This window comes from Vulpes vulpes, chromosome 2, assembly GCF_048418805.1.
Source record: "Vulpes vulpes isolate BD-2025 chromosome 2, VulVul3, whole genome shotgun sequence".
Classification (NCBI taxonomy): domain Eukaryota; kingdom Metazoa; phylum Chordata; class Mammalia; order Carnivora; family Canidae; genus Vulpes; species Vulpes vulpes.
Genome location: NC_132781.1, coordinates 41333278 through 41360565, shown reverse-complemented (window position 1 = coordinate 41360565; position 27288 = coordinate 41333278). Strand labels below are relative to the sequence as shown.

General features: G+C 36.2%; 3 protein-coding genes across 23 annotated transcripts in view; 1 reads left to right on the top strand and 2 right to left on the bottom strand.

Annotated features, from left to right (window-relative positions):
* The window catches only part of NF1 (neurofibromin 1), a 264921-nt gene that overhangs the window by 197611 nt on the left and 40022 nt on the right, over positions 1 to 27288 (top strand). For 18 of the 20 annotated variants that reach the window (XM_072747755.1, XM_072747756.1, XM_072747766.1 and 15 more), the window contains 2 exons: positions 24736 to 25168; positions 25731 to 26071. In XM_072747755.1, the coding sequence (XP_072603856.1) occupies positions 24736 to 25168; positions 25731 to 26071 (774 nt within the window). Of the gene's footprint in view, positions 1 to 133; positions 2822 to 24735; positions 25169 to 25730; positions 26072 to 27288 lie in introns of those variants that run through there. The other 2 variants (XM_072747772.1, XM_072747773.1) reach the window with 1 other exon arrangement.
* On the bottom strand, positions 2378 to 14519 carry EVI2B (ecotropic viral integration site 2B). 2 transcript variants are annotated; one of them, XM_072747775.1, is made up of 3 exons: positions 14363 to 14519; positions 14005 to 14071; positions 2378 to 6270 (listed from the first exon to the last, which is right to left on the bottom strand). In XM_072747775.1, exon 3 carries the CDS (start codon positions 6253 to 6255, stop codon positions 4885 to 4887), a length of 1371 nt encoding a protein of 456 aa, XP_072603876.1. In that variant the 5' UTR covers positions 6256 to 6270; positions 14005 to 14071; positions 14363 to 14519; the 3' UTR covers positions 2378 to 4884. The 2 variants fall into 2 exon arrangements, with proteins under 2 accessions (XP_072603876.1, XP_025871845.1); XM_026016060.2 differs by lacking the exon at positions 14363 to 14519 and having other exon boundaries at positions 14005 to 14132.
* EVI2A (ecotropic viral integration site 2A) lies at positions 17199 to 21537 on the bottom strand. Its single transcript, XM_026016062.2, has 2 exons — positions 21399 to 21537; positions 17199 to 18425 (listed from the first exon to the last, which is right to left on the bottom strand). The coding sequence occupies exon 2, from the start codon at positions 18402 to 18404 to the stop codon at positions 17709 to 17711; it is 696 nt and encodes a 231-aa protein (XP_025871847.2). The 5' UTR covers positions 18405 to 18425; positions 21399 to 21537; the 3' UTR covers positions 17199 to 17708.

Sequence of the window (27288 nt, the reverse complement as noted above, 5' to 3'; positions counted from 1 at the left end):
TACCAAATAGTGATTCCACAATTCTATACATTACTCAGTACTTGTGATGTTAAGTGTACAGTTTGTCTTTATTTCTTAAGTTCATAACATTTGTCATGCTTGAGAGTAAAAGTGTTATATTTTCTATTTTTAGTAATATAGTTGGCTATTCAGACTGCATTTCCTGCTGAAAACAACTAAGAGTACTGAACAAAGTATTTAATAGCATGGACGAACTGGCAAGATATAGAAATTAACAGGTCAGAACCCATGTGGATGAGTTTCTTGTACCACCTCCCCACCCTTTTTTCCCCATACCACTGGCTTGTTGCCAAAACTCAGTTAATTGTTCATCTGGGTTTATCTGTTTGCTTCCTTGTGAACATTTAATTTGTTCCTCTATCCCCCATATTTCCTATAAATGGTTCCTAACAGCATTAACATAATTGTTTATTTGTATCATCATATAACAGTTTCAAAATAATGCCAGTATTGCTGGCAATTAAATTACAGACTACTGAATAAAATTTAAGATTTCTTTCTCTCTTTGTTCTTAGAATATATTTGTTCTAAGAATATAAGGATGTATAGTCAATTCTGTGCTCTAATGCAACTTGAAATAATGTTTTTTCTATATGTATCACAAATTTTATATGAAGTTAGAATCATTAGTTTCAATTAGTTACCAGTTTTAATAGGGACTGCTTAAGTCAAAACTATGTAACAAGGTATACTCAGAGAAATTTTGGTTCTCTGTTCCCTTCACTCTATTCCACTCTTCTTCCTCCCATTGATAACTATTTGTATCAGCTTTTGTTTGTATTTTAACATGTTCCTTTTCTTTTCTTTTGCAAATGTATAAAAATTAGGTATTTTATTATGTTCATATTCTCTTATATTAAGGGCTGCATACTAAATATACTGTTACACTTTTTTTTTTTTTTTTTAGATTTTATTTATTTGAGAAAGCACAAGTGGCAGAGAGGGAGGGAGAGGGACAAGCCAACTCCATGCTAAGTGCAGAGCCCATCACAGGCTCAACACAGAGTTTGATCCCATGACCCTGAGCTCATAACCCCAGCCAAATCCAAAAGTCAGACACTTACCTGACTGATCCACTCAGGTGCCCCTCCTGTTATGCATCTTGTTCTTCTTTTCCTAAATATATTTTGAAGATCATTCCACATCAGTATATAGTGATCTTTCACATTCATTTTGCATTGCATAGTACTCCATTTAGAAGAGTACCATGGTTTATTCAGCTGGTCCCTATTGATGAACATCTCACTTGTTTCCAGACTTTTGCTATTACAAATAATGCCCATATTTACCCTTGCATCTAAGTAATTTCATATTTTGTCCAATGAATCTTTGAAAAAGATTTCTAAAAATAGGATTGCTGAGTAAAAGGGTAATGCATTTGGAACTTTTCTGGATATTACCAAATTCTTTTCTGTAGTCCATACCATTTTGCCATCCCATAAGCAGTGTATCAGGGTGTCAGTTCTGTATCACCCCACCATACAGTTTGTTGTTGAACTTTTGGATTTATATCAATCTGATAGATAAGAGTAGCTCAGTGAAATTTTATTTTATTTATTTTTTCCTCAATGAAATTTTAAATACATTTCTCTTATTTTGAAGAAGGTTGTATATCTTTCCTTTTAGGAATCATTTAAATTCTTCTTTAACTGTCTCTTATGTTTCTTTTCTTTTTTTTTAAGATTTTATTTATTTATTCATGAGAGACAGAGATTGAGAGGCAGAGGCACAGAGGGAGAATCAGGCTCCTTGCAGGGAACCCAATGCGAGACTCGATCCCCGGACCCGGTATCACGCCCTGAGCCAAAGGCAGACACTCAAACCACTGAGCCACCCAGGTGTCCCAACTGTCTTACGTTTTGCAAATTTTTTCTATTCTGTAGTGGATCTTTCCCTCCCCCTAAATAGGATTTTTTTTTTTTTTAATTTAGAGATATTAGCCCTTTGCCTTAGAATTGCAGGTTTTTTTTTTCCATTTTCTATTTATTTCCAGTTTATCTTTGACTTTATTGTGGTAGAGTTTGTTTTGTTTGACATTTAAAAGTTTTTTATATAATTGAGTTTTCCTTTTTATTGTTCCTGGATTTTGAATCTCAACTGGGAATGTTTTTCTCATCTCTAAATCACAAAGGAATTCTTAGATTTTCTTCTATTACTTGTATAATTTCATGTTTATGTTTAGATCTCTGGTCTATTTGGTGTTTATTCTAATGTAGTGTGAAGTATGGATCCAATTTTATTTTTTTCCAAATGTCTATCCAATTGTCCCCATAGTTTTTTCCAGTGATTAGAGAGTTGAGTCTGTTTCTGGACTTTCCATTCTATTTATCTAATCATATATCAGTATCACAGTACATGATTATTATAATGTTTTAATTCTAGGTACCTGATATTTTATACTTTACTTTTTGATTCGAACTAGGTAATAACAATTACAAGTCACGTCATTGTGTCTCCCACTACCACGTCAAATGGAATACATGTATGATAATATGTCGCAGTGCACAAAGTAGGTGCTCTTTTGGTCCTATATTAGTGAAAAGAGTGCTGAACCAGGAGTCAGTGAACAAACTCAGTTTTTAATACCACTACTAAACAAGTCATTCCTCTCTCCGGCGTATATTTTCAGCAGTTGACAAATAAAAGGAGTGGAACTAGATGGTCCTTAGAGTTGTTTCTGAATCTGGTTAATGCTGATGTGGTAGGAGCACCACTGCTATGTTGTCATTCAATCTACTTTTTATTCCTTTGTGCCTTGTCCTTTTGCCATATTCATGAAATAAACTTTCTCTTTTGCTCTGGATCCTGGTTCTTTGATCTTTTTTTTGTAGGTTTTTCTTCGTTCCAGCATTTTCTTCTCTCCTGTATTTCTTTCATTAGCTTGCATTTCTTTCTGCTGATTAAGCAAGGGTTGCCACTGTTTGGCTGCTTGGCTTCCACTGACCTCAGTGGGGAAAAATTACACGCAGTAAATGGGAATTATTTTCTCCCCCTGGTAGAGAATTAAAAACAACCCCAAAACTAGCTGCTGTTAGTCTGTTCCTTGGTTATACAAAGAACAGAAGGAAGAAAGTGGCATATAGAATTTGAAGAATCAGATAAGACTGTGACCAGATAGATCATCAGCTCTTGGTTTATCTGTAAGAGTTGGCATTTTCCTATATATCCCAGCATCTGTCCTTCAAGAGATCAGAAAAGAAGGTGATGAGAAAGAAGAGCAAAAGTGTGGAAAAGGCCTCTTAGGTAACCATCTTACGTGTAAAATAAAGAATATTATGATGGCTTAAATACATCAAAGTCTTGACCAAATATAAAAACATATTTAAGCTGACTAGAATACTTACAATTCTGAAAATTAATAGGGAATTCTTAAACTCCTGCTTGCTCCTGGGTAAATTAACCTTAAAAGTGTTAAGTTTGAAAGACAATATGAAAGAAATATTTTAATGTGGAAGACTGAGTACCCATCTAATATGATAATAAACATGCTTTGGAAATAAACATCAGGAAAAATAAGTTCAAGGAAATGTTTCTGTAAATAAAAAGTTTTAATGGTCAGTAAGGGATGGTTTAAAAGATTTAAAGGGAAATACTATATATAAAATTTCATTGTCCAAAAAGATGGAGCTTTGTGTTTTTGTGAACACTAGTGCTACAAATAAATACTATATTTTGTTTTGAAAAACCCCAGAACTATGAGGGGTTCTTCAAGGTTAAACTACCAACAAGACCATCATATTTCATTATGAGCGAGATTTCCCCCAGGGGTTAGGGTAGGGTAAGAAGGAAGACTGCATGCTGCTCTTTTGCAGGCACAGGCTGGTACCGCCACAAGCATAGCCATGGAATACTTGCCACCATGACTCTGACAAAGATTGGGTCCACCCCTACTCTGATAACTCAGATTCATTACTTATCAGTTTATGGAGGAAAGATGAAATTCTACATAGGAATGGTGGTTTAAGAGTTTAAGTGTATAAGGTCAGAAAGTGTAAGTTTAGTGAAAGTTGAGAACCATCTGTATTTGATACAGTCTGTTTTTCTTGGAAGAATCATTCAAATTTGGAATGAAGCCATTGAGGTGTGGTTTAGTGTATGTGGTTTTATTTTCCTTTGTAAGATTTCTTTTGTTAGGGTGCTTGAGCCATAGAAAGAAGAAAATCTTTAAAGATGTTAGTTTTAGAAACTGTGCTCTCCCAACAAGATGGGAAAAATGTCTACAGTTTATGGTGCATGTTCTTATTTTTTCAGAGTAGATATCCCCAATCCAACACCCCCTTCCATTTGATGTTTTAACAGAATTGCTTTACTGCTTCCAATGAGAGCTAAAAAAAAATTTTTGTATCCTCAACATGCATTTTAGTTTCTCATCCCCACAATAGAATAGTTATTTAATTGGAATAGTTATTTAATATTTAAGGTATTAATTTAAAATTTGGAGTTTTGTTTAAAACTTGGAGTATGTATTTAATTCCTCATGCCCCTCCCCCCACCTCAAACTTTGAAATGGAAAAACAAAATGTTATTTATTCAGGGTAACTTTATACACAGCTTTTCAGGAGGAAAAATATCTATTAGGTGATATTAAGTGTATGTAGAGTATTTGTTTTCAAAATGGTTATTTACATACATATATAAAATGTACTGTACATTAAAGTTAAGTACTATAGCCGGTAAATAGATCACTATTACATCATTTTTTAAAAGTAAGTTCTACTTATGCACATGGATTTTGAGCAGATTTCAGGTAGTTCCTGAATAAAAATAAAAATTGGCTACAGGTTGCCATCATCACATGAAGAAAAACAAAAGGTGGAGTTCATAAGAAGGATGGAAAATCAGCTAAAAAGCAAGTTATACTATTTATAACAGTTCTTCAGGTGGGGGTGGCAAGGATTCACTGTGATCTCGATCAGAGTCCAGAGGAATAGAGAAATCCTGACACTGGATCTCATTTTTGGAATCTTCCTCGTTTTTCATGAAATCTCCTGGTGCCAGGGACAAGTTAAGTGAGTCAGGTGGAGGTGGAAATGTTTGTTTGAACTCAGAATTATGATCTTCACACACTTGATTGAGACAGTCCAGAGATGGTGGGAGGTTAGTGGAATCATTTGGAAGAGGAGATATAACTGTCATTGTGGGTTTGTCACATTGGTTACTCTCCTGTCCTTCCAAATCAAGAAGTAGAGGAGGTGGTGGAAGTGGATCTGCATCATCTGAAGAAGAAACAGCAGTGCCAATGGTTGATCCACCAGCACTCTCCTCTGATGTACCATTTGCTTGATCTTTTATTTTCTCTATTTTGGGGTTGTTGGAATGTTCAATGTGTTCACTTGATTCAAACAACTTAATTTCCAAGTCATCAGCTAACAGTGTGCTTTTGCCTGCTTTCCAGGGCATAAGTGAAACAATTGATGTGCGTTTTGTGGGCACTTCATTTTCTCTAATGTTATCCATATATATGTCAGGGGTTTCACCATCAGCAAATGGAGACCTACCTGCCCAATTCTGATCATTTAAAACTGGTTTTCTCAAGCATTTCCATAGTAGAATTATGATTATAGATACCAACATAGAAGTCAGAATTACACCAAGTAATATGGCAGCTATTGAATTAGATATAGTTTCATGTGAGATATTTTTGTTACTGGTAGTTTCTAGGATGAATCCTGGAGTATTCCTAGTTGAGCTTTTGACACTTGGTGTTGGTTGTATAGACGGATTATGAACAGTTGGTGATACTGGTTTTCTAGAAGAGGTATGGACAGATGATGGTTGTTGAGTGGAAGTATAGACAAATGGTGGCAGTTGTTTGGTTGAAGTAGGGGCAGATGGGGTTAGTTGTCCAGCAGAAGTAAACACCAGTAGTGCTGTTTGTCGGGAGGAGGTGTTGGCTGTTGGAATTGGTTGTTTGGTGGTGTTAGAGGCACGTGGTTGCCCAGCAGAAGTGTGTGCTTCTGGTTTTTCAGAAGAAGCATAGGCAGCTGGTGTTGATTGTCCAGCAGCATCTTTGGTAGTTGGTATTGGTTGTGCAGGAGAAACATGGTTGAATTGTGTTGGTTGACTCATAAGATTCCCTGTTATGTTTTGGGAATTAGCTGAGTTATGTTGCCTTGATGAGCTAAATAAAGTAAACTGTGGTTGCTTCTCTGTTGTTGTTGCTTCTGTCTTTGAGAAAAATGTATCACTGAGGTGTCCACAAAACAAAACTAAGATGAAATATTTGGGATCCATTTCAGAATGTTTCTTCTTTACCAGTGGTTTTATAACGAAAGAAAGAAAGAAAGACAGGTATTATTTGGTGTCTGGCACAAAGTATGTAGGTACTTAATAAGTATTTATTGTTTGTTATGTAGACTTGGGACATTATAGTATAAACAACTCTTTTTTTTAAATTTTTATTTATTTATGATAATCACAGAGAGAGAGAGAGAGAGAGAGAGAGGCAGAGACACAGGCAGAGGGAGAAGCAGGCTCCATGCACCAGGAGCCCGACGTGGGATTCCCAACGTGGGATTCGATCCCGGGTCTCCAGGATCGCGCCCTGGGCCAAAGGCAGGCGCTAAACTGCTGCGCCACCCAGGGATCCCTAAACAACTCTTGAATATATTCTAACTTACTATAGTTGGACCTCATAGGCAATAATCTCTCTTAATTCTTTCATAGGATCTGTACTTGGCCCTGCTGCTCCCCCAGCTTCATTACATTACAATCCTGCATTTCACAGTCATACTTCTGAAATACATAGGCCTGGCTGCTTGGTCCATGTGCTCTTTACTTTTCTCTTCCTTACTACTAGAAATACATTGATCCTGTTGTTCTGAAGGACACCAGTGATCATCTGTTATCTAATTCAACAATCTTTTCTTTATTCTCTTTTTCCCCCTCCCTCTGTTGACCACATTTGATGCTATTGACTATGCCTTCAGCACTATTCAAGTAGCTCTTTGTGATAGTCTTCCTTTCATGGTAATCTCACCAGCTCCCATTTTTCTCTCTTTTTAAAGATTTTATTTATTTATTTGAGAGAGAGAGATAGAGAGAGCATGAATGGGGGGTGGGGTGGGCAGAGGGAGAGGGAGAGGGGAGAAGCAAGCTTCCCGCTCAGCAGGGAGCCAGACTTGGGTCTCAATCCTAGGACCCTGAAATCAGGACCTGAGCCAAAGGCCGACACTTAAACTGACTGAGCTACCCAGGTGCCCGTTTTTCTCCTTAAATATGGGTACTTCATATTCAGTCCTCATTCTTAGCTAGTATTCTCTGATCCTGATTCTATAAAATTTCAACTCTCACCTGTATGCCTTTAACTCCCAAACCTGCACATCCAGCCTAAATCTCTTTAATTCTGTTCCATTTTCATAACTTTTTGGTGGATATTTCCATGTATATATCCTGCCGTCAGCAAATTTAGCATATTTAAAACAATTCATCTTCATGTCAAAACTGACTCCTCTTCTAGTTTTGTTTATGGTACTACCTTTGTTGAAGTTTTTTATGCAGAGTCTATCATGCTAGTAGTCTCTACAGCATCATCAGAGTCTAGCACTGTGTCTTTATGTTAGGATCTTGTACTCTTTTTTTTTTAAAGATTATCTATTTGAGAGAGAGAATGCACATATGAGCCCATGAGTGGAGGGAGGGGCAGAAGGAGAGGGAGAGAATCTCAAGTAGACATGTGCTGAGCATGGAGCCCAATGAGGAACTCAACGTGGGGCTCCATCTCCTGACCCGGAGATCATGACCTGAGGTGATGTTAAGAGTCCAACACTTGGGGATCCCTGGGTGGCTCAGTGGTTTAGCGCCTGCCTTCAGCCCAGGGCGTGATTCTGGAGTCCCGGGATTGAGTCCCACATCAGGCTTCCTACATGGAGGCTGCTTCTCCCTCTGCCTCTCTCTCTGCCTCTCTCTCTCTCTGTGTCTCTGCCTCTCTCTCTGTGTGTGTCTCTCATGAATAAATAAAATCCTTAAAAAAAAAAAAAAGAATCCAACAGTTAACCAACTGAGCTACCCCCAGGTACTCTTAGGATCTTATTACTCTTAAAGGAGTCAGTTCAACTCAGAATCCTAAATGATCTTTGAATCTGGTTAAATCAGCTCTGTCCAGTTGATAAAGTTGTCCCACTGCTGCTTTCATTCATTTATTGTGTCAGGCCTGTTCTAGGTTTAAGAGATAATGCCTCCCAAAAATATTTCTAGTGGTGGGAGCAAATAATAATTATGATAATTTAATAAGTTTTCTCATAAAGGTACACAAGAGATGCACAAAGAAACCAACATAGCCTGGGAGGCTTTCAGGGAAGGCTTCTCAGAGAAGTAAAACTTGAACTGAGTCTTGAAAGATCTGTAAGAAGGAATTAAGCAAATAAAATGTTTCAGGCAGGGGAACCAACATATGGACATGGGAAGAGAAGGCTTATGTGTAAGTTTGGCAGGCAGGGCTTTTTGTGGGATGTGGTAGGTGCTAAAACTTGAAGAGTAAGTTCCAGTTCTACTTCCAACATGTGGCTATGCATCTGACTAGTCACTCTGTCTCACTGTGAGAACTAGTCACTTCATCTCTCCTGGTCTCAGTTGCCTTCTCTCTAAAGTGAGGAGTTAGACTAAGACGGTTTTCAGCTCTAGGTGTAATAGACCATTTTGTACATCATTAAACACAATGAGAACCATTTCATTATTTCTTAACATTAGGGAAAGGAACATCTCAGGGTGTTAGATCTGGGAAAATATGATTAGAAACTAGTTTTTCTATGATTCTTAAGCCAATGTGAGAGAGATTTGATGTTCTAGGCAGAGTATGATAACAGAAGAGGAACTCCTCAGGTTTTGCAAATAAATGGACTTTTCAGCATATTTGAGTAGTTTTCATTGCTTCCTCCTCTACCACTTGGTACGCAATGGTGGTACATTACCCTGTTTCAGTAGAGGGCATGTGATTTATTCCCCCTGTATGGTCTCTTCCTTTTAATTTTCTTTCTAATACTTCAAGGCTAAATTGAAAAATTTTCTCCTTTAAATTTTCCTGCATAATGCTGAAGAATTAATATTCTGAAAAGCATTTATAGGCACTTTACTACTCCCTTATTAATAGGTTCCCCGTTGCTGTCAAGACAAAAATTCTAAACTGAATTTTCTTCCTTGTGCTTGAGTTTACCAGTCCTGATTTAGGTCTCAAGACTGAAACTTCTCATTCAGCCAAATGCACCTCTTCCCATCTTAAGTATTTTCCAGACACGTGCTTTTTCCCCTAAATAGACTTTTTTTTTTTTAAAGATTTTATTTATTTATTCATGAGAGACACAGAGAAGCAGAGACACAGGCGGAGGGAAGAGAAGCAGGCTCCATGCAGCGAGCCCGATGTGGGACTTGATCCCAGACCTCTGGGATCACACCCTGAGCCAAAGGCAGATGCTCAATCACTGAGCCACCCAGGCGTCCTCTAAATAGACATTTTTAATAACACTGTTTCTTATCCTCTTAGAGTGTCCCACACTCCCCTCCCCCAAACCTAGCCTCATTTCCTATCTGAACTGGTCTTCATTGGTCAGACCTCAGTTTAAATTCCCCTTCTTAAATCAAGTTCTCAGTGACTGACCACAACCCAGAGAGATTAGCCATTCCCTGAATCTTCCTACTTTTTTTGTCTTTATGATTCCTTAGATAATTATTCATGGTCCTCCTCACATCTTTATTCTCTTAAATAATTGTGTTATTTTTTATTACTCTTAACTTTGCACATTTTCTTTTTATTATCCCCACCCATTCAAACGAGAACCTTGAAGAAGGCATAAAAGAAATAAAAAAAATTATGTAGAACATACTCTGTACTGTACTATCTGAGATGTTTATATAACTTTACTTCATTTAACCTTTAAATGACTGTGAGGAAAATGGAGAAATCCTTGACTTACAGATAAAGAGGCAAATTCACATGCATTAAGAGTTTGCCCAGTGTTCTATCACTATTATGTATATTATATCACAGATTGGGAATTTGTACTCAGGACCATCTGATTCACAAGCATGTGCTCTTTTTACTCCCTAAACCACCGTATATTCCTTTACAGCTAAGTGTTACATGTTAGGAGCTCAGGAAACTTAACCTGTATTGGTTTCATGATTCCTTTCCATTTCACTTTTCACTATTTATTAATACTTCTGCCAGAATGTAAGCAGAGAAGATGAAATCTAAGTTATTAAATTATGCTTTTTATCCATTTTGTAAAAGGTTTAATGGGAAAAATTGAAACTTTTGGCATAAATGTGGGGATTTGAATCATCATTGTGCAGATGATGATTATCATTGTGCAGTTCACACTTGCTATTCTTCAGATTACCACCACCCCCGAGAAAACATTCTTCAGAGTTACACTTTAGTTTTTAAAAAATGCCATCCATCTAAAGCAACAGAAAATATAGGCCATGAATTGTCTTCAGCCAAAAATATTTCCCTTTTTTGTGACTTCGCTTGAAATTTTTAAAAAACCCACGCAGTTCCTCTTTCAATTAGCTAAGAAAGGCACTAGAGGAGGAAAGACTGAGACCAGGAACATAATTATAAACCACTTTAGTTTGTAAGATCCATTTTGGTAGGTTCATAGCTTCTTTTTTCAATAGGAAGACCATAAACCTTCAATATATGAGATTTTTCTACTTGTCATTTAAGGGTTACAACAATATCAAAACCAAATTCTATTTTTTATCAATCTTATTATCTCTTCTCACTCATCAGTTAGCTTTCTACCCTCCTAAGGTCTGCTACATCAGAATGCTAGAATCTGTGGTAGAATTCTACTATAGCAAATCAGAACAGTTCAGAAAAGAAAGAGCAGAATTTAATAGCGGAATAAACATGGGGCATAATAGTGAGGAAATTGACTTCTTCTAACTCAGAATAGTAAGGCCAGTGTTATTACCAGTGCAGAAAGTTATTTAACATATGTATTTTTTAAATATGTAAACATGTGTACCTGAAGTACCAACATTGCTTCTGCAGGGAGAGAAGGTAGAAACAATGAATCACATGGGGGAGGGGAGTAAAAGGGAGAAAATGTCAAGATGAAATGAAAAAGGGAGTGCCAAGAAATAAAAACCCGAAGAGAAAAATAAATTTACTATAAATTATAGTAAGCAGCAAATATATGTGAAAAGGGAAGGTCAGTGGACTAGAGAAAGTATTGAAAAGTTAGTAAAAAACTGAAGAAAAAGTGGTAGTTATACAGTTAGCAAGAATTAGGGTAGATGATTAAAGTGGGCAAAATTAGAAGTTGGGGGAGAAGATTGAAATAGATGGAAGGAAGAACCATGAAGTGCTGCTCTCTGTCACTGGTCCGTATTTGTGGACACAGGGAAGTGGTAAGGAGGAGCGGTCTTCCCACAATGAAGAACTTGACTCCCCCGTCTTCTCGAATTCACTAGGCTTTCATTACAGGTTCTCATCCATTCTAAGTATTCTTGAGATTCTCTTTTTAAATTTTTTCTGGCACTATTCAAGACATAACTGCTAATTATTCTAAAGAACTCATGCACATTCTATATAGCACTTTTCTAGAAATCCCTTAGTCTGCTGAACAGGCAAATCCCAAATTTGCCTACCTTCATATTGGCAGTATTTTGCTCATCATTATGGGTTGGCACTTTGAGATCTAAATCTGTGATTTGGGGGATGCCTGGGTGGCTCAGTGGTTAAGCATCTGCCTTCAGCCCAAGGCGTGATCCTGGAGTCCTAGGATAGAGTCCTGCGTCAGGCTCCCTGCATGGAACCTGCTTCTCCATCTGCCTGTGTCTCTGCGCCTCTCTCTCTCTCTCTCTCTTTCATGAATAAATGAATAAAATCTTTAAAAAATAAATAAATAAAATAAATCTGTGATTTTGGTCCTTTGTTTTTCCTGAATATTTAAAAATGTTTTAAGAGGAAGGAAAACATCAGCTCTTTTAACCAAACATCTTCCGCAGTTACCATGATGGTAGGAGTCCTCATGTATTAGACATGTTCTCATAAATATGATGTATAAGTACATAAAGAGTACAGTTAAAATTGATCCTGTTATGTTGGATATGGTAAGAAATGTCATTTAAAGATAATCAAGAAGATTTTTGGAGAGTCTCTTAGACAAAAAGGCAAGTATAAGAAGCAATATCAAAAATAATACCTGAATCAGTATGACTTTGATATTATTACTACTTTGATTTAGTAAGTTACAATATAGATATAATAGATTGAAATTTACTAGTAGTATATCTCCAACTGGTTATTAAATCATAAAAGGAAGAAAACAGCAATTGTGTATCTTGAGGCATAGAAAGGGAAATTAACCTTGAACTATAATAGGAAATATTTGGTGACTTTAATCAATAATAATAACTACCATTTACTGTGTACCCACTAAATGTTAGGTACTATCCTATTTTGTAGAGCAGGGTAGCTTTACTTTCATCTTCCAGATAAAGAAACTGAGACACAGAGTTGTGGAATAACTTGCCAGAGTGTCACAGTTGTAAATAGAGGCAGTGATAAAGAAATCGTGTCAGTGGTGTATCAGAGCCCTTCCTTCTGTTACATGTCACTAAATAAGCTGCACTGCCTTTCATAGTAAAATTATGAAGCAGGAATGCTTAATGAGGGAGGGAGATGTGAGCTCTCTGGGAATAGATATATAAATAACTTTTGGAGGCAGTCTTGAGTAAGGAATAGAAAAAGAACTACCAGAAAACCATTTTGGTCTTCTGATTCTATGAAAACAGTTTTGAGAGTCTTGAATGGTTAGCCTGTAAGCTGTCATATTTGAGGTGACTTTTAAAGATTGGACAATAAAAGGCATCAGATTTATATTTAACAAATTTGAACTTAGAATTCACAATTTCCTTCTAAGTAGAGTTATATAGGAATTAGTTGGAAAATTCATGTACTATTACACTCTAAATTTTGAACTGATCCTTTAAAAATATATAGAAACAAATCTTGTCTAAAAAAGAGATAAATATATTTATTTTCTAGCTTGTAATAGTTACTTAGAAAAAATCCAAAGTGGACTTCTATAAGGGAAAGTGATAAATAGTTATGAAATGTTGAAAGAGTATCACCCACTATGAATTTATTATATTCTGTGATGTTACAAGTCTGTGTAAACTAAACTCTTTGCACTTTTTATTTGGAGGATATTTACTTTGTAATTACCCTGTTTATTCACATAGTAGGCATGTTGTATGCATATTAGCAATTTTCTGTTATTTATCCTGTGTTTTTTCCTTATCTATTTTACAGTGTTTACCAACAGCTCAGATAATAATGTATGGCATAAATATGTAGATGATACAAATGTATGTACATACATTTTATCATAACAGTTTTGTCATAGTGAGCTTTAAACAACTACAATATTTTCCTATAACCATTATTACTTAAATATAGAAATTCTCTGTGTAAAAAACAAAGCATATGTAATAACAGTAATTGAGTACCTCATCTAAACTCCCTTGATTTCTTTTTTAAATTAAGTGGAGGTGACCATTAAACTAATCCCATAGAAACTATAGGGGATTTAAAAATAAATAAACCTGTGGATTATGTATAGGAAAATTTCATAGAAAGTAATTACAAATTTTAACAGTTGGTATTTGGGGATTGTAAATTCGGTCATTTCCCATGGATTCTAGTTTTACTTATAACCTTTAGCTTTATCTGCCATGGTTATAGTTTACTTTTTAAATTACAGAACTTTTTAATTACAGAATTAAGGCTAATCCACCATTGTGATTGAATAAACTTTAAAAGGGCTATGATATACAAATCTAGCTGAAAATGTTTCTTCAAGGCAAACTCAACATTGGATATTTTTTCATTCCATGCAACAAAATCACAAAACCTGTTATAGACATCTTTAGACTAGCAGAGTTTAAGTTTGAAATACTTAACATTTTAGTTTTAAAAATAAATTTTATATAAAGCAAAGATAAGCCAGATTGCCTGTGTGAAAATTTTCTTACCTCAACTGTTAACTTCTTTTTGCAGAATGCTAAGTTCTTGTTCTATCTGGACATTTTGGCGATTTGGCTAAGAAAGCAAAAGGGGTGGTTCAGTTCAGATTAAAAATGGTCCTGTAGCAAACTGAAATGCTTTCCGGAGAAAAAGAGGAAGTTTATTGATAGTTGGTTCCGGAAGTGCAATAAAGCCACAAAATGACTAAAAAGTGCACTACTTTAACAGAACTTATTTTGAAACACAATTTGCAGCTTTAAGATTTGAATGCTTTTAATTAATATTGGTAAGTCAATATCTGAGACTCTTTAGTTATGTGATTATATAATTTGAATATTTAGAATACAGCTTTAGAGGGGAACTTACCTATTCTAAGGAAAAACCTCCTCTTGGGTTACTACCCAAAGTGAGATTTCTTTTCATAAGAAGCGAATGATGTGTTCTGTTTACTTGATCACCTTAGGCAAGTTGTATTCTGAGTCATCATTTCCTGCTCTGGAGGGATATTTCTCTTACTGAGTTACTGTGAAGATTAAATAAGATAACATGTATAGGTACCTCACACACAGTAGGAAGCCAGTAAATGTTAACATTATTTCCTCATCCATAATTTAGACAAAGCCCAGGTAAAAAGTATAATTAAATTTTTTTGACCAAGTACTTTACTAAATGATTTTCAAGTTCCAGTGCATAGCTTTTGATTAGCCACAAAGTAGGTACTCCTCAGTGGAAAGTAAAATAAATTGGTGATCATGATTCCTTAAGTTAACTAATAAGCAAAGTATATTGAAAAAAAGAATGAGTCAGTCTAAATAAAAATTTCTCTGGGCAAGTAACCTTCTAGCCTCTTTCTTTATCTGAGAAATGGAAGTCATAATTCCTAATTTGTAAATTTGTTATGGGATTAAATAAATGTAAAGTGCCTAGCATAACACCTGTTATAGTAGATAAGGTAAGTATTAAACCATGCCCTGTTTTACCCTGGTCACTGCAGAGAATCATGAACTGTTGAGACCTAGTTCTTAATGTCAGGGTACTTATAACTTGTTACAAAAAGAACAGTTTTTGTTTTTAAGGGGTCTAATTATAAAGCAGATATAATAAAAACACTATAAACTTTTGTCTCACTATTTTAAAATTCCTGAATTGAGTATGTGGACCATAACATCCAGGGATAGAAAACAAAAATGTTCTTTGTTCAAAAATAACTTTTAAAATTTGAACTCAAAATGTATCTTAATCTATCATGTTTAAACACTGTCAAGTTTGAAAAGGAACCATTTCTGTTTGTTCGTGAACTGTCCTTGGATAGCATTATTCTGAGGGTGTTAGTGAGTGATGAATTTTAAATATTCTTGCAATAGAAGCTTTCTGTTTTGTCCGAAAATGTTTGACCTACATATTGAATGTGAAAGTAGTTACCTAATTTGTTATTTTTTAAAAGGCACTAATTTTTAAGAATCTTTAAAAAATATTTTTATTTATTATTTATTGGAGAGAGAGAAAGAGAATAAGCAGGGGGAATTGGAGAGGGAGAGAGACAAGCAGGCTCCCTACTAGACAGAGAACCTGAAGTGGAGCTCAATCCCAGGACCCTGGGATCATGGCCTGAGCCAAAGGCAGATGCTTAACTGACTGAGCCACCCAGATGCCCCTAAAAGACAGTAATTTGTTTTAATTTCCTTGGACAAGTATATATGACACTTGAGTCTCAAGGAGTACTTTGTCTTATCACTATTTGTTCTAGTACACAATCTCAAAATTTTAATTTTTTTAAAAAGATTTTATTTATTTATTCATGAGAGACACACACAGAGAGAGAGGCAGAGACACAGGCAGAGGGAGAAGCAGGCTCCATGCAGGAAGCCTGACGTGGGACTCGATCCCAGGTCTCCAGGATCACGCCCTGGGCTGCAGGCGGCATTAAACTGCTGAGCCACCCGGGCTGCCCTCAAATTTTTAATTTGTACAAGATGGGAGCTCTGCCCAGTTTCATTGCCAGTTTGGTCGCTTTTACCCCTCAAAAGATAACGAGGTCTGTCATAACGTGACTGGCATGAGAATTCTCTTGCTTACCTTTTTATTTTTTGGCATTTAGCTTTATCTGGAATAATATGATTATAGTTTTTCTAACAAATTGGTAATAATCATAAAATTGATGCTTTTTTTTCCCTCTCATTTTAAGATGTAACCTAGTCTTTGAAGCCATGGTACCTGTAAGAAGTGATTTTCATGATCAGGAGCAGTATCACCTAGGGAATTAATGCAAAAATTACCAGAGCTTGGAGGTTACCCCTTTCTAGCTGAATCAGAAAGAGAGGGTGCTAATTAGATATTGGCTAGTTTCAAAAACTCTTCAGATGGTTCTGATACACAACCAGGATGGGAATCACTAACCTAGAATGGAGGGTAAGATTGTGATTATATTTGGAAAAAAATATATATGAAATCTTTTCTTAAATGGCTAGCATATTGCCCACAGTAAATGCTCAATAAGGAATGAAAATCTTTAAATGTAGCTTGGTCTTTAATTAGAATGCCCTGGATTTTAGAAGTTGAAATGTCTCTCAAACCAACTTTTGTAATATACTGAAGTATACAGGATACTTCAGATAATTGTTTAACATTTCAAGAAACTGGGTTCAGTAAAATAATGACTTACATTTAAGACTTCCACCTTCAGTCTTTTACTGAACCCAGTTTCTTGAAATGTTAAACAATTATCTGAAGTATCCTGTTTTCCAGGTTAGAGCAAACATACACACATCTTTCCTTTGATCGTGTCACATTAGATAGTAAAAGAAAATGAACAAAACTGATAATTTATTAGGCCATTTGGCATCCTTGAAGTCAGAAAATAATCCCTCTTTGGATATTTGCTATAAATATTCTAATAAGCAGTATTTATAGAATAGAGGTACATTGCATTTAAACAGTAGTAAGATGTGCTTTACATTTACTCTTGGCCTTCTGTGGTGGCTAGTCTCACCTGTTTCAGTTAAGCTCTTTTTCTGATTGATCTTTACAGTGTGTTCCCTAAGATAATAAAATGAATACAAATATATGTAGTCAGTTTTATTCTAAGGAGTCTTAATTTATTATACAAAATTAAAGGTTTTAATTAAATATAGTAGAAAACCACCTTTTTCTGTGTGCCATACATAAAGATGAAAACATCTAGCATAAAATTAGCTGTGCTGGTATATGAGATGGTACGGATCTTGTCACGTGCAGCAGAGGTATCGTTAAACTGCGGTTCAACTCTCCGCATTAGGAATTTGGCTTCTGTTAGATGTCAAAGCGTAGATTTGCCTCTGAGGACACACTAAACTCTTCAAAGTTTAATTATGTTCAGATGAAGATCATCTAACTACTGTTGCTGAACAGGAAATTTTTTATTTAATTGTCCCTTTCTGCCTCCATTAGTCAGTTCCTTCAAGTCCTCTTTAAAACCTGCCCCACATTCTTGGATTTTGTTATCTGCTTTTTAAAATATTCAGTATCAGAACAAAAGTGCACAGTTTTAAGTAATTGAGAGGGTGGGCAGACTTCTCCCCTTCTCACCTGCTTGCTTTTAAATTGCAAGGCTGCCATGTCAACAAATTTTAGACCACCAGACCAACATGTTGGCATAAAATACCAAACTGATTTCATTTTTACTTCATACACTTTCCTCATTGCTACTTTGCATTTTTCTTTACTAAAGTGCCTGTTAGTTAGTGAGTTTTTCAGTTCCTCCTTCATCTTTTCTTCCCCTTGTAGCTATAAGTGTTCCAGAAGATTGCATCATTAGGTTGGGCCCTGTGAGCTGGTGCGCTCTTTTCCAAGTGTCTGATTCAGCAGGCCAGAGACCACTGCTTGCCAGGAAATCACCGTTGCTTCTAGGCTGACGCTTGCCTACTTGTTTTGATCGTCTGAGAGATGAGACTTTGTTTGCCAGAACTACAGTTGATAGAAATAGAAGGGTGCAGATAAGAAAAAGCACTGCAATTATAACGAAGCAAATTAGCATAGCCATTTTGTTGTTGTTTTCCTCACAGACCTCTTTTTTGAAAATTTCACGGTGATCTTTGGTTGTGTTTTCTGTGCTCTGTACTGTTGGAGAACTGTTCCTGATAATAGAAGGTATATAAAGCTCCAGTTCCGATTTAGGAGTTAGAGATGTGACCAGAGATGATGTTATTTCGGTCCTGTTTACAGAGTTACCGCTTTTATCTACTGCAGAAGTTGTAGGGTTTGTGTTAATGTTTTCCTCTTGGTTTCTGCTCATCTGATTTTGAACATCTCGCTCCCAGACAGTAGTATTGTTAGCCCACAGTTGGGTATAGTTTGCGTTTGTTCCAGGAGACCAAGAAAAAACTGTCGTCATCAGAAGGGTGAGATGCAGGTAAAACCGTCTGTGCTCCATGTCCAGGAATATGCTGGAAATCTGTTGGGATAGCAGTGTCATTTGTTAATTTGGGAAAGAACAGTGGTTCCCAGTTGTTACAATTGTAGTTGAAAGATGGACAGCTGATATTTTACAAGTGAGCTACAAACCCATACCTAATATTTGCTATCCTGTTTGAATTCCTTTTTACCTGGCTTGTTTGTTTTCTGTTAGACTGTGTGTAAAGAAACAATTTAATTTCTGTTATTCTTTTAAATGCTAGGAGTTAGCATTAAAAATACTTGTGAATCATTTTAAACTGAATCCCATGGTTTTATAGTTTCCTCCCTTCCAAGCATGCTAAACTTGAGCTTTGAATCAGATACTTCTGCTTTACTTTTTTGATTCCTCCTTTTTTTTTTTTTTTTTTTTGCCCCAACCATTTAAGGATCTTATTTAAAGAAACTCCCCACCCTCTAAAAAAATGTGTCACTGATCCTTATAGGAAAGGAGAAATGTGGCCTTGAGCATTTTGCTTCATGTATGAAAAGAAAATGCAAATTGGCTTTTTGGTTTTTGTTTGGGGATTGAGAAAGGGGAAGTGTAGCAACCAAAGGAAAATGGATTTCAAATAGGAATTCAAGATGTTCTTTTTTCTTGAGTGTTTATCTTGAAGCTTAGAATAAACCTGGTACTTAGAAATATACTCCTAGTATTTTTGTTTTTTGTTTTTTGGGGTTTTTTTGTTGTTGTTTTTGTTTTACTCCTGGTATTTGTGAAAGCAATTGTGGGGGTGGTTCTCTCCATTCACCTGTATATCCCCTAATTTATTGTGGCTTTGCTAAAAGCAAAGGCATGCCAGATTTCTCAACCTAAAAATCTGGCATTACAGTGAAAAAGCAGATTTCTTCTGAATAATCTCGAAAGTTAAACAGGTTACTTTTTTCATCATCATATATGCCTAGCATCTTTTCTTTTTTTTTTTTTTTCCTAGCATCTTTTCTATGACTATTTGATATAATTTTTTAAAGTAAATTATACAGTAAATTTACAGTAAATTATACAGAACATACGGATCAGTGGAATTTAGACTGTGGGAAGTGGAAGTCAAGGCAGATCATAAGTTTCAACATATAAATAAAAAAGATGAATTTTAGTTTTAGCTTCAAACTCTTTGGAAGCCAGTGCAAAAGGGGGACAAGTCTGTTCCTAATTCTCATTATTTACCATATGAATGAAGATTTAAATAGAACTGGCATATCTATTCTAGGTGCTGATAAACCAGCAGAAAAAATTTATCGGTTTTATATTGAGTTATCTCTTTCTCTCTTCTTTCTCTCTCTCTCTCTCTCACTCTCTCTTTCTTTCTTTCTTTCTTTCTTTCTTTCTTTCTCTCTCTTCCTTCCTTCCTTTCCTTTCCTTTCCTTTCCTTTCCTTTCCTTTCCTTTCCTTTCCTTTCTTTCCTTTCTTTCCTTTCTTTCCTTTCTTTCCTTTCTTTTCTTCAGTAAAGCAAAGTTTATTGATAGTACAAGGCTCCCAAAGAGGGAGGGGATACAAGAGTGTTGCCCTCGAGTTCTCTCTCTCTTTTTTTAATTAAAGATTTTATGTATTTATCCATGAGAGACACAGAGAGAGAGAGGCAGAGACACAGGCAGAGGGAGAAGCAGGCTCCACGCCAGGAACCCAACATGAGACTTGATCCTGGGACTCCAGGATCCTGCCCTGAGCTGAAGACGACGCTCTACCGCTGAGCCATCCAGGCGTCCCGAGTTCTCTCTTTTATAGTAATATTCTGTTCATCCAAGTTACTTTTGTAGGAGTATTTTATTATTAACATTTGTTTGAGATAACTAGAAGCAAAAATTGATTATTCTCCTGAGATATATTCAGTGAAATTGCCTGTTTAAGACTTTATTTTATAGAAGTTCTTCTCAAACTTGAATGGTCATGGGAATCTTTTTTTGTTTATTTTTTTTAATGTGGATTCTGATTTTATAGGTCTAGGAGGGATCTGAGATCCTGCATTTCTAACTTCTTCCCAAGTAAGACAGATGCTGCTGGTAGTCATGCTTTTTTGAGTTTTGAGGTTTTATTAGAAATAGTTGTTAAATGTCATTGGATAAAATTTGTATGCCATTGATATATAGAAATTGAGAATAACAAGTATGTTGTTACAAACAAAAGTAACTTATAATAAGCAATGCTAAATGGAAACTAGCCACTGAAGTAGTATTTCCTAAAGGAAAAAAAACTTTATTATGTGTTCTAGAATGATTACTTTTTAGATTATGATCTTTAATAAAGATATTGTGCATTGACTTCTTATATAATAGTGTTCAGCTTCCATTTGAATAACAAATCTTTGTATACTTTATAAATCTTTCACAAAGAGAAATATTTTAAATTGGGTTAGCAAGTAGTTTTCATCCTTTTGTACTAAACTAGTTTTCTGCATTCAATGCTAAAATTATTTAAAGTGGGTTATTCTTATCACATTAGTTCATTAACAGTGTAGTATACATCATGATATTCATACACATTTTAGCAGTGCTTACCGCCGGGTGGATAATAGGCCTGCTGTTGATTGTCTTCTGCCAGATGTACTTTCATCCCCAAATAAACAAACTGTTAACAAAATGAGACTTTCTCTTGCCCTTACAAATGCCTGAGAATAGAGAACTGTCTCTGCATTCCTAATTTATGCCATGGAGGCCAGGTTATGTTATCAAAAGTTTTATCTCTGGTCATGAACTTTATTTTTTCAACTTTTTAAATTCTAAAACTTTTCAATTCACTGTGGAGTCTAAACTCACATCCTTCCTAATCATGAAAAAACTGTTGATGATAAATCTTTCCATTTTTAACTTAAATGTTACTTAATAGGCCAGAAAAAAACAGCATACATTTTCAATCACTTATGATTCTACTTTGTTAGTAAGATTCTTAGGTCTCATTTAAAAGCACTTCCTTGAACACTAATCCGTGCAAAGTTATGAGTGAAAAGGCATAAGAAAAGCCATATAGATGACCTACCTTATAAATTCTTGGTTAAAATCTGATTATAACCTGATTTTAATAGCCACTTCTTTTCTTGTCTTGAAGTATAGCTTCCAAGTAATTTAAAGCAGACGAGACTTGGAGAGCATGAACCTTAAAGTAAATCTGCAGTTACTGAAAAAAAAAAAAAAAGAAAAAGATTTTACAGCTAGCTTTCCACTTTTAAAACCAAACCACAGATGACACATTTCCTTTCTGCTGCAACTAAAGCACATGTCACAGAGAAGGAAAAAAAAAAAAACAATAAAACAAAAAAACCCGTAAAGTCCAACTTGTCCAGTTGGCTACTGGCGTGACAGGAGGCTTTTGTACAACAAATCCCCGCCTCCAGGGCAGGGAGGGTGTTCTACTCAGTGCCATTTGACCTTTTGCTCATTGTATATGCCTCCTTCTTTTGAATGAAGATGAAATGGTAATTTTCCTGCAGCACTAAAATCTCTGAAAATTTTATTTATGTACTGCAGTCTGATTCAATGTCATGTGTTTGGAGACCTGGGGTATTGGTCAGATAATAGAAACAATGATATACATAATCAGCATCTCAAATTGTGGAACTATAACAATGACTTGAGAAAATACCGAGTAAATTTAGATTATATGCAGCAGAATATGCTTTTACGTTGATTTACTCTTTCCCCTCCAGTGTCCTGTCATCACTTCATTTTCAGTATGTCTGAAATGGACTTCATTTTCTCTCCCGAAGTTGGCTGCCCCTCATGATCTCTTTGTTTTTGTCCATGATAGCAGCATTCTTTGTGACCTCAGAGGGTTGGTATACAGCGAGTCCTTTTAATTCAAGCCCTTTCTGTCAGCCCTGATCAGACCTTGGATTGTGTTGATCCTTCCTTCAGATTCTTGAATTGGTTTCTTTTTTCTTTCTTTTCTTTTCTTTTCTTTTCTTTTTTTTTTTTTTTTTTTTTTTACTGTCACCATAGTGTTTAGATCCTCATTAGGCCATACCTAGACTATAGTATCTTTTTTTTACCAGCCCTGACTCCTTCATATAGCTTGTATATATCACTTCCTTTGATCATCTTATCTCGTTAAGAAAATAAAGTTGAATAACTCTCTGACACCTAGAGCAGTGATTCAGAAATATTTGTGCACATAAATATCAGGTAAGACGGTTGCTTAAAAACAATGAAAATTGCCAGGCCCCACTGCATAGGTTCATATGTAGTAGAAACAGACCACATTTCTATCATTTACCACAGTTGATTCTGATGCTAGTGCTTCACAGAACATATTCTGAGAAATACTGGGCCCTTGAGTATTCTTAGATGAATAGTTTTAACCCTTCACAATTTAACTGTTAATGAGTTTTTCCAGCTTTGTCTCTTTTTTTAAGTTAAACTTTCAATTGTATTTTATTTTTTAGTTAAATTTCAATTAGTTAACAATGTCCTATTAGTTTCAGGTGTACAGTTTAGTGATTCAACACTTATAACACCCAGTGCTCATCACAAGTGCCTGTCTTAATCCCTATCACTTATTTAACCCATTCCCCACTCACCTCCCTTCTGGTAACTATCAGTTCGTTCTCTATAGTTAAGAGTCTGTTTTCTGGTTTGCCTCTCTCTTTTTCCCCCCTATGATTGATTGTTTTCTTTCTTAAATTCCACGTATGAGTGAAATCCTATGGCGTCTTTCTCTGACTTATTTCACTTAGCGTTATATTCTCTAGCTCCGTCATTGCAAATGGCAAGATTTCATTCTTCTTATGGCCAAATAATATTCCATTGTGTATATATATATCATCTTGGTCCTTCTTCAGATTCTTGAATTGACTCGTTTTACTGTCACCATAATACTTAGATCCTTATTAGACCATAATACCTAGATTATCGTATCTTTTTTAACCAGCCCTTCTGGAACACCATATCTTCTTCATCCATTCATCAGTCGATGGATATTTGGGCTCATTCCATAATTTGGCTATTGTAGATAACGCTGCTGTAAACATCAGAGTGCATGTATTCCTTTCGAATTATTGTTTTTGTAACCATTGGGTAAATACCTAGTAGTCCAATTGTCCAGCTATATCTCTTAAAACTTCTCTATGTGAATCCTTCATTCCAGCTAAACTAGATGACTGTTACCTCAGCACATCTAGTTTTTCTTTTCTTCTTTACCTCTATGAGGCCTGCTAGTCACTCCTCTTATTGAATTAAAAATTTCTTCTACCCACTTTAGTCACAGCGTTTTTAGTGACTACTCAGTTTGTGCTCATCTCTCCCTGTCTTGAACTATTTTTCTCTGCAATTCATTTGGTAAGTGATAACATACTATGTTCTACCTTTCCTTTGATCTTAAAAGATTTTAAAATCATTTAACTTGATTTTTATCTTCTTTTCTCCCAACAAGATTTCCTGAGATACGGATATTTATCTGAGCCTATTTTGTAATACTTTACCATAGTCAGCAAGTGTAGTACATTGGGCCAAGTTAATATAAGTTGTTATGATTTGAAGTTCTAATACTGTGTTCTGAGTAAAGCCCCTGAAGGGCTTTCTGATGGTCCCTACCTTGGCTACTCACACCGGTCAGCATTCTTTTGAGTGTAAGCAATTTATGACCTAATATGGCTTAATCAAAAAAATAGAATTCATTGGCTCATCAACTGAATGGTCTGGGGATAAATTTGATCCCAGGAGAGGCTTTATCTAGGGCTCAGATGATATGACTGGGTCCTCAGTTTCTCTCTCCATTTCTCCAGTTTTTAGGCCGGCTTCTCCTTCATTTCTCAAGGTATGAGCTAGCAACTCCCAGGACAATGTGTTCATTGTTCGTAAACACTGGGAAAGAAAAAGTCTCAGCTAAAGCTAAAGTTTCTGAGTTGGTGGGCCTCTTTGGCCCTGGTTGTACTGATTTGAGTCATGTAATCATTGCTGAACCTCCTCTGGTCAAGGTGGTGGGGTAAGCAAATTGACTAAAGCCATTCAGGTTACTCCAGTGCTCCAGGTGGGTCATTCCCACCCAAACAACTCACCTGGGAAATTTAGTGGGCCTAGAGGCAATCAATACATGTTAACTGCCTTCCTGTGCTTGTCTGTGACGTGCAGGTTGTTGCTCAAAAGTTTTTGAATTGGAGACTTGTCTCTTCCATTTTACCTCAGTCTTTTTTTTTTTTTTTCAATGTCTAAAGAATAACTGATTTTTAAAAATTGATTTAGGTTTTGTATAATTTTTTGATATCACAGTTTTTTCTAGAAGGCTCATAAGAAAATTAAAGGAGTGGAATAGATTTGTAGCATCTGTATATTTATTCAGAACTCTGTTAATGTCTGTGTCCTTTTTATGTCATCTTCCTTAGGTTTAAAACTGGTCAAATCAATGGCGATTTGCTGATATACCATGTCTTGCTGACTTTAAAGCCATATTATGCAAAGCCATATGAAATTGTAGTGGACCTTACCCATACTGGGCCGAGCAATCGCTTTAAAACAGACTTTCTCTCCAAGTGGTTTGTTGTTTTTCCTGGCTTCGCTTATGACAATGTCTCTGCAGTCTATATCTATAACTGTAACTCCTGGGTCAGAGAGTACACCAAGTATCACGAGCGGCTGCTGACTGGTCTCAAAGGCAGCAAAAGGCTCATCTTCATAGACTGTCCTGGGAAACTGGCTGAGCACATAGAGCATGAACAACAGAAACTGCCTGCTGCCACACTGGCTTTAGAAGAGGACCTGAAGGTATTCCACAATGCTCTCAAGCTAGCTCACAAAGACACCAAGGTTTCCATTAAAGTAAGTTTCACTCCATGTTAGGTAAATAATTTGTTATCCTTCTTGGCTAACCAGACTGCACTGGCCTCCCTAGGTGTGCCTATAGTAGTGGATCAAATGTAAAGTCAGTCCAAATGGAGGAAAACCAAGCTTTTTGTCTTCATGGAGGTACTGTGAAAGATAGGAGAGGTGAACACTTAATTATATTCTAGGTCGGATTAGAGGCAGGAGAGTGTTGTAGAGAGGGCAGTTTGCCATCAATTAGTCAAGTGGAAGGAATGTGGGGAGGGTGGAAATTACCAATTGAGGATTCTTCTGATTATTGCATGCTTTTTGCAGAGTGGGAAACATGAACCAGGATAAAATCAGTAATTGTCTATGGGATTCTTGAACTTTAAAAAAAACAACTAACATTTTTATAATGTCTCTTATGAGAGCATTTATTGCAGTTGAACCCATTTGAACATACAATGGTGGTAACTCTTCCTTAAATGGCAAATATGGTATTTGTTCAGTTGGTCAATTGGTTTTTGATGTGGAATTTAACTCTTCTTCACTCCACCCTCTCACCATCACTTTCCAGGTTGGTTCTACTGCTGTTCAAGTAACCTCAGCAGAGCGAACAAAAGTCCTGGGGCAATCGGTCTTTCTAAATGATATTTATTATGCTTCGGAAATTGAAGAGATCTGCCTGGTAGATGAGAACCAGTTTACCTTAACCATTGCAAACCAGGGCACACCACTCACCTTCATGCACCAGGAGTGTGAAGCCATTGTTCAGTCTATCATCCATATCCGGACACGCTGGGAGCTGTCACAACCTGACTCCATCCCCCAACACACCAAGATTCGGCCAAAAGATGTCCCTGGGACGCTGCTCAATATTGCATTACTTAATTTAGGCAGTTCAGACCCTAGTTTACGGTAGGTTTTTAAAAATTCACTTCCAACTTTTTTCAGGATTTGTTACTTTTAGAATGAGACCACTTAATAAGCTTTTAATATAGCCTCTACCTTAATACTCTAAATAGGAAGGTATGCTATGTTGGTTAACCAGTGTGACCTCATCAGTTTGCGGGGTATTCACATGAACTGTGGAATTCTGAAAAGGGTGATTCACACTAAACCAATATATGTTCTTTCTCCAGGAAACTTTCATCTGAAATAGCCTACGTAGCAGCTTTGTTGTTCTGTTTTGTCCCCTGCCCCAAAAAAGCCTTTAAAAAAAAAAAAAAAAAGTCTATTCCTAAGTTTCTCCTTCTGAGTCCTCTAATTATGTCTTCCCATGTTCAAAAATATATCACTATTAAGTTTCCTCACAGTCAAATTACATGATCATTGTTTGACAACGGAGGGCTTAATGTGAAGTAACTCAAACAATAACATTGCATACTTTCCAATTATGTGACTTTTTTTTTTAAGATTTCATTTTTTTATTTTTTCATGAGAGACACAGAGAGAAAGAGAGAGGCAGAGATACAGGCAGAGGAAGAAGCAGGCTCCATGCAGGGAGCCCGATGTGGGACTCGATCCTGGGACTCCAGGATCATGCCCCTGGCCGAAGGCAGGCGCTCAACCACTGAGCCACCCAGGGATCCCCCCCCAACTATGTGACTTTAATGAAATTTTTGAAGGAAGTCTTAAGACAAATGTAGATATCATCTGACAGTATAATTGGTTCTGTTTAGGTTTAATACTCTGAACATGAATGAGGAACTAGCAAGGTGTGTAGGGTCAGTAGATTTGGTTTAAATCTAGGTCTGCTACTATGTATGACTTTGGGCGAGGTACTAAAGTTCTCTGAGCTCTAGCTCCCCATTTTCAAAATAAAGAAAACAGTGCCTTTCCTATATACCTCCAAAGGTTTAATAAACAGTATGTATAGTAGTGTATTTTAGCACCTAGCAGACAGTTTGTGCTCAGTAAGTATTACCACCTCCCAACTCCCCTTCCCACCCCTCCTCTCTCTACCAGTGTCTCTTTGCACTCTTTCCCTCCTTTCTTCCCTCTGCTTTTCATGTTGGGTAATTCTTTGTCTCAGGTTCCTTGGGACTGTCAAGATATTTACCAATAAAATTTCTTAGCTCCAGAAAAATCTTCCCTAGGGTGTAATATAGCCCTGGTTTTATAAGTGGGCCTTT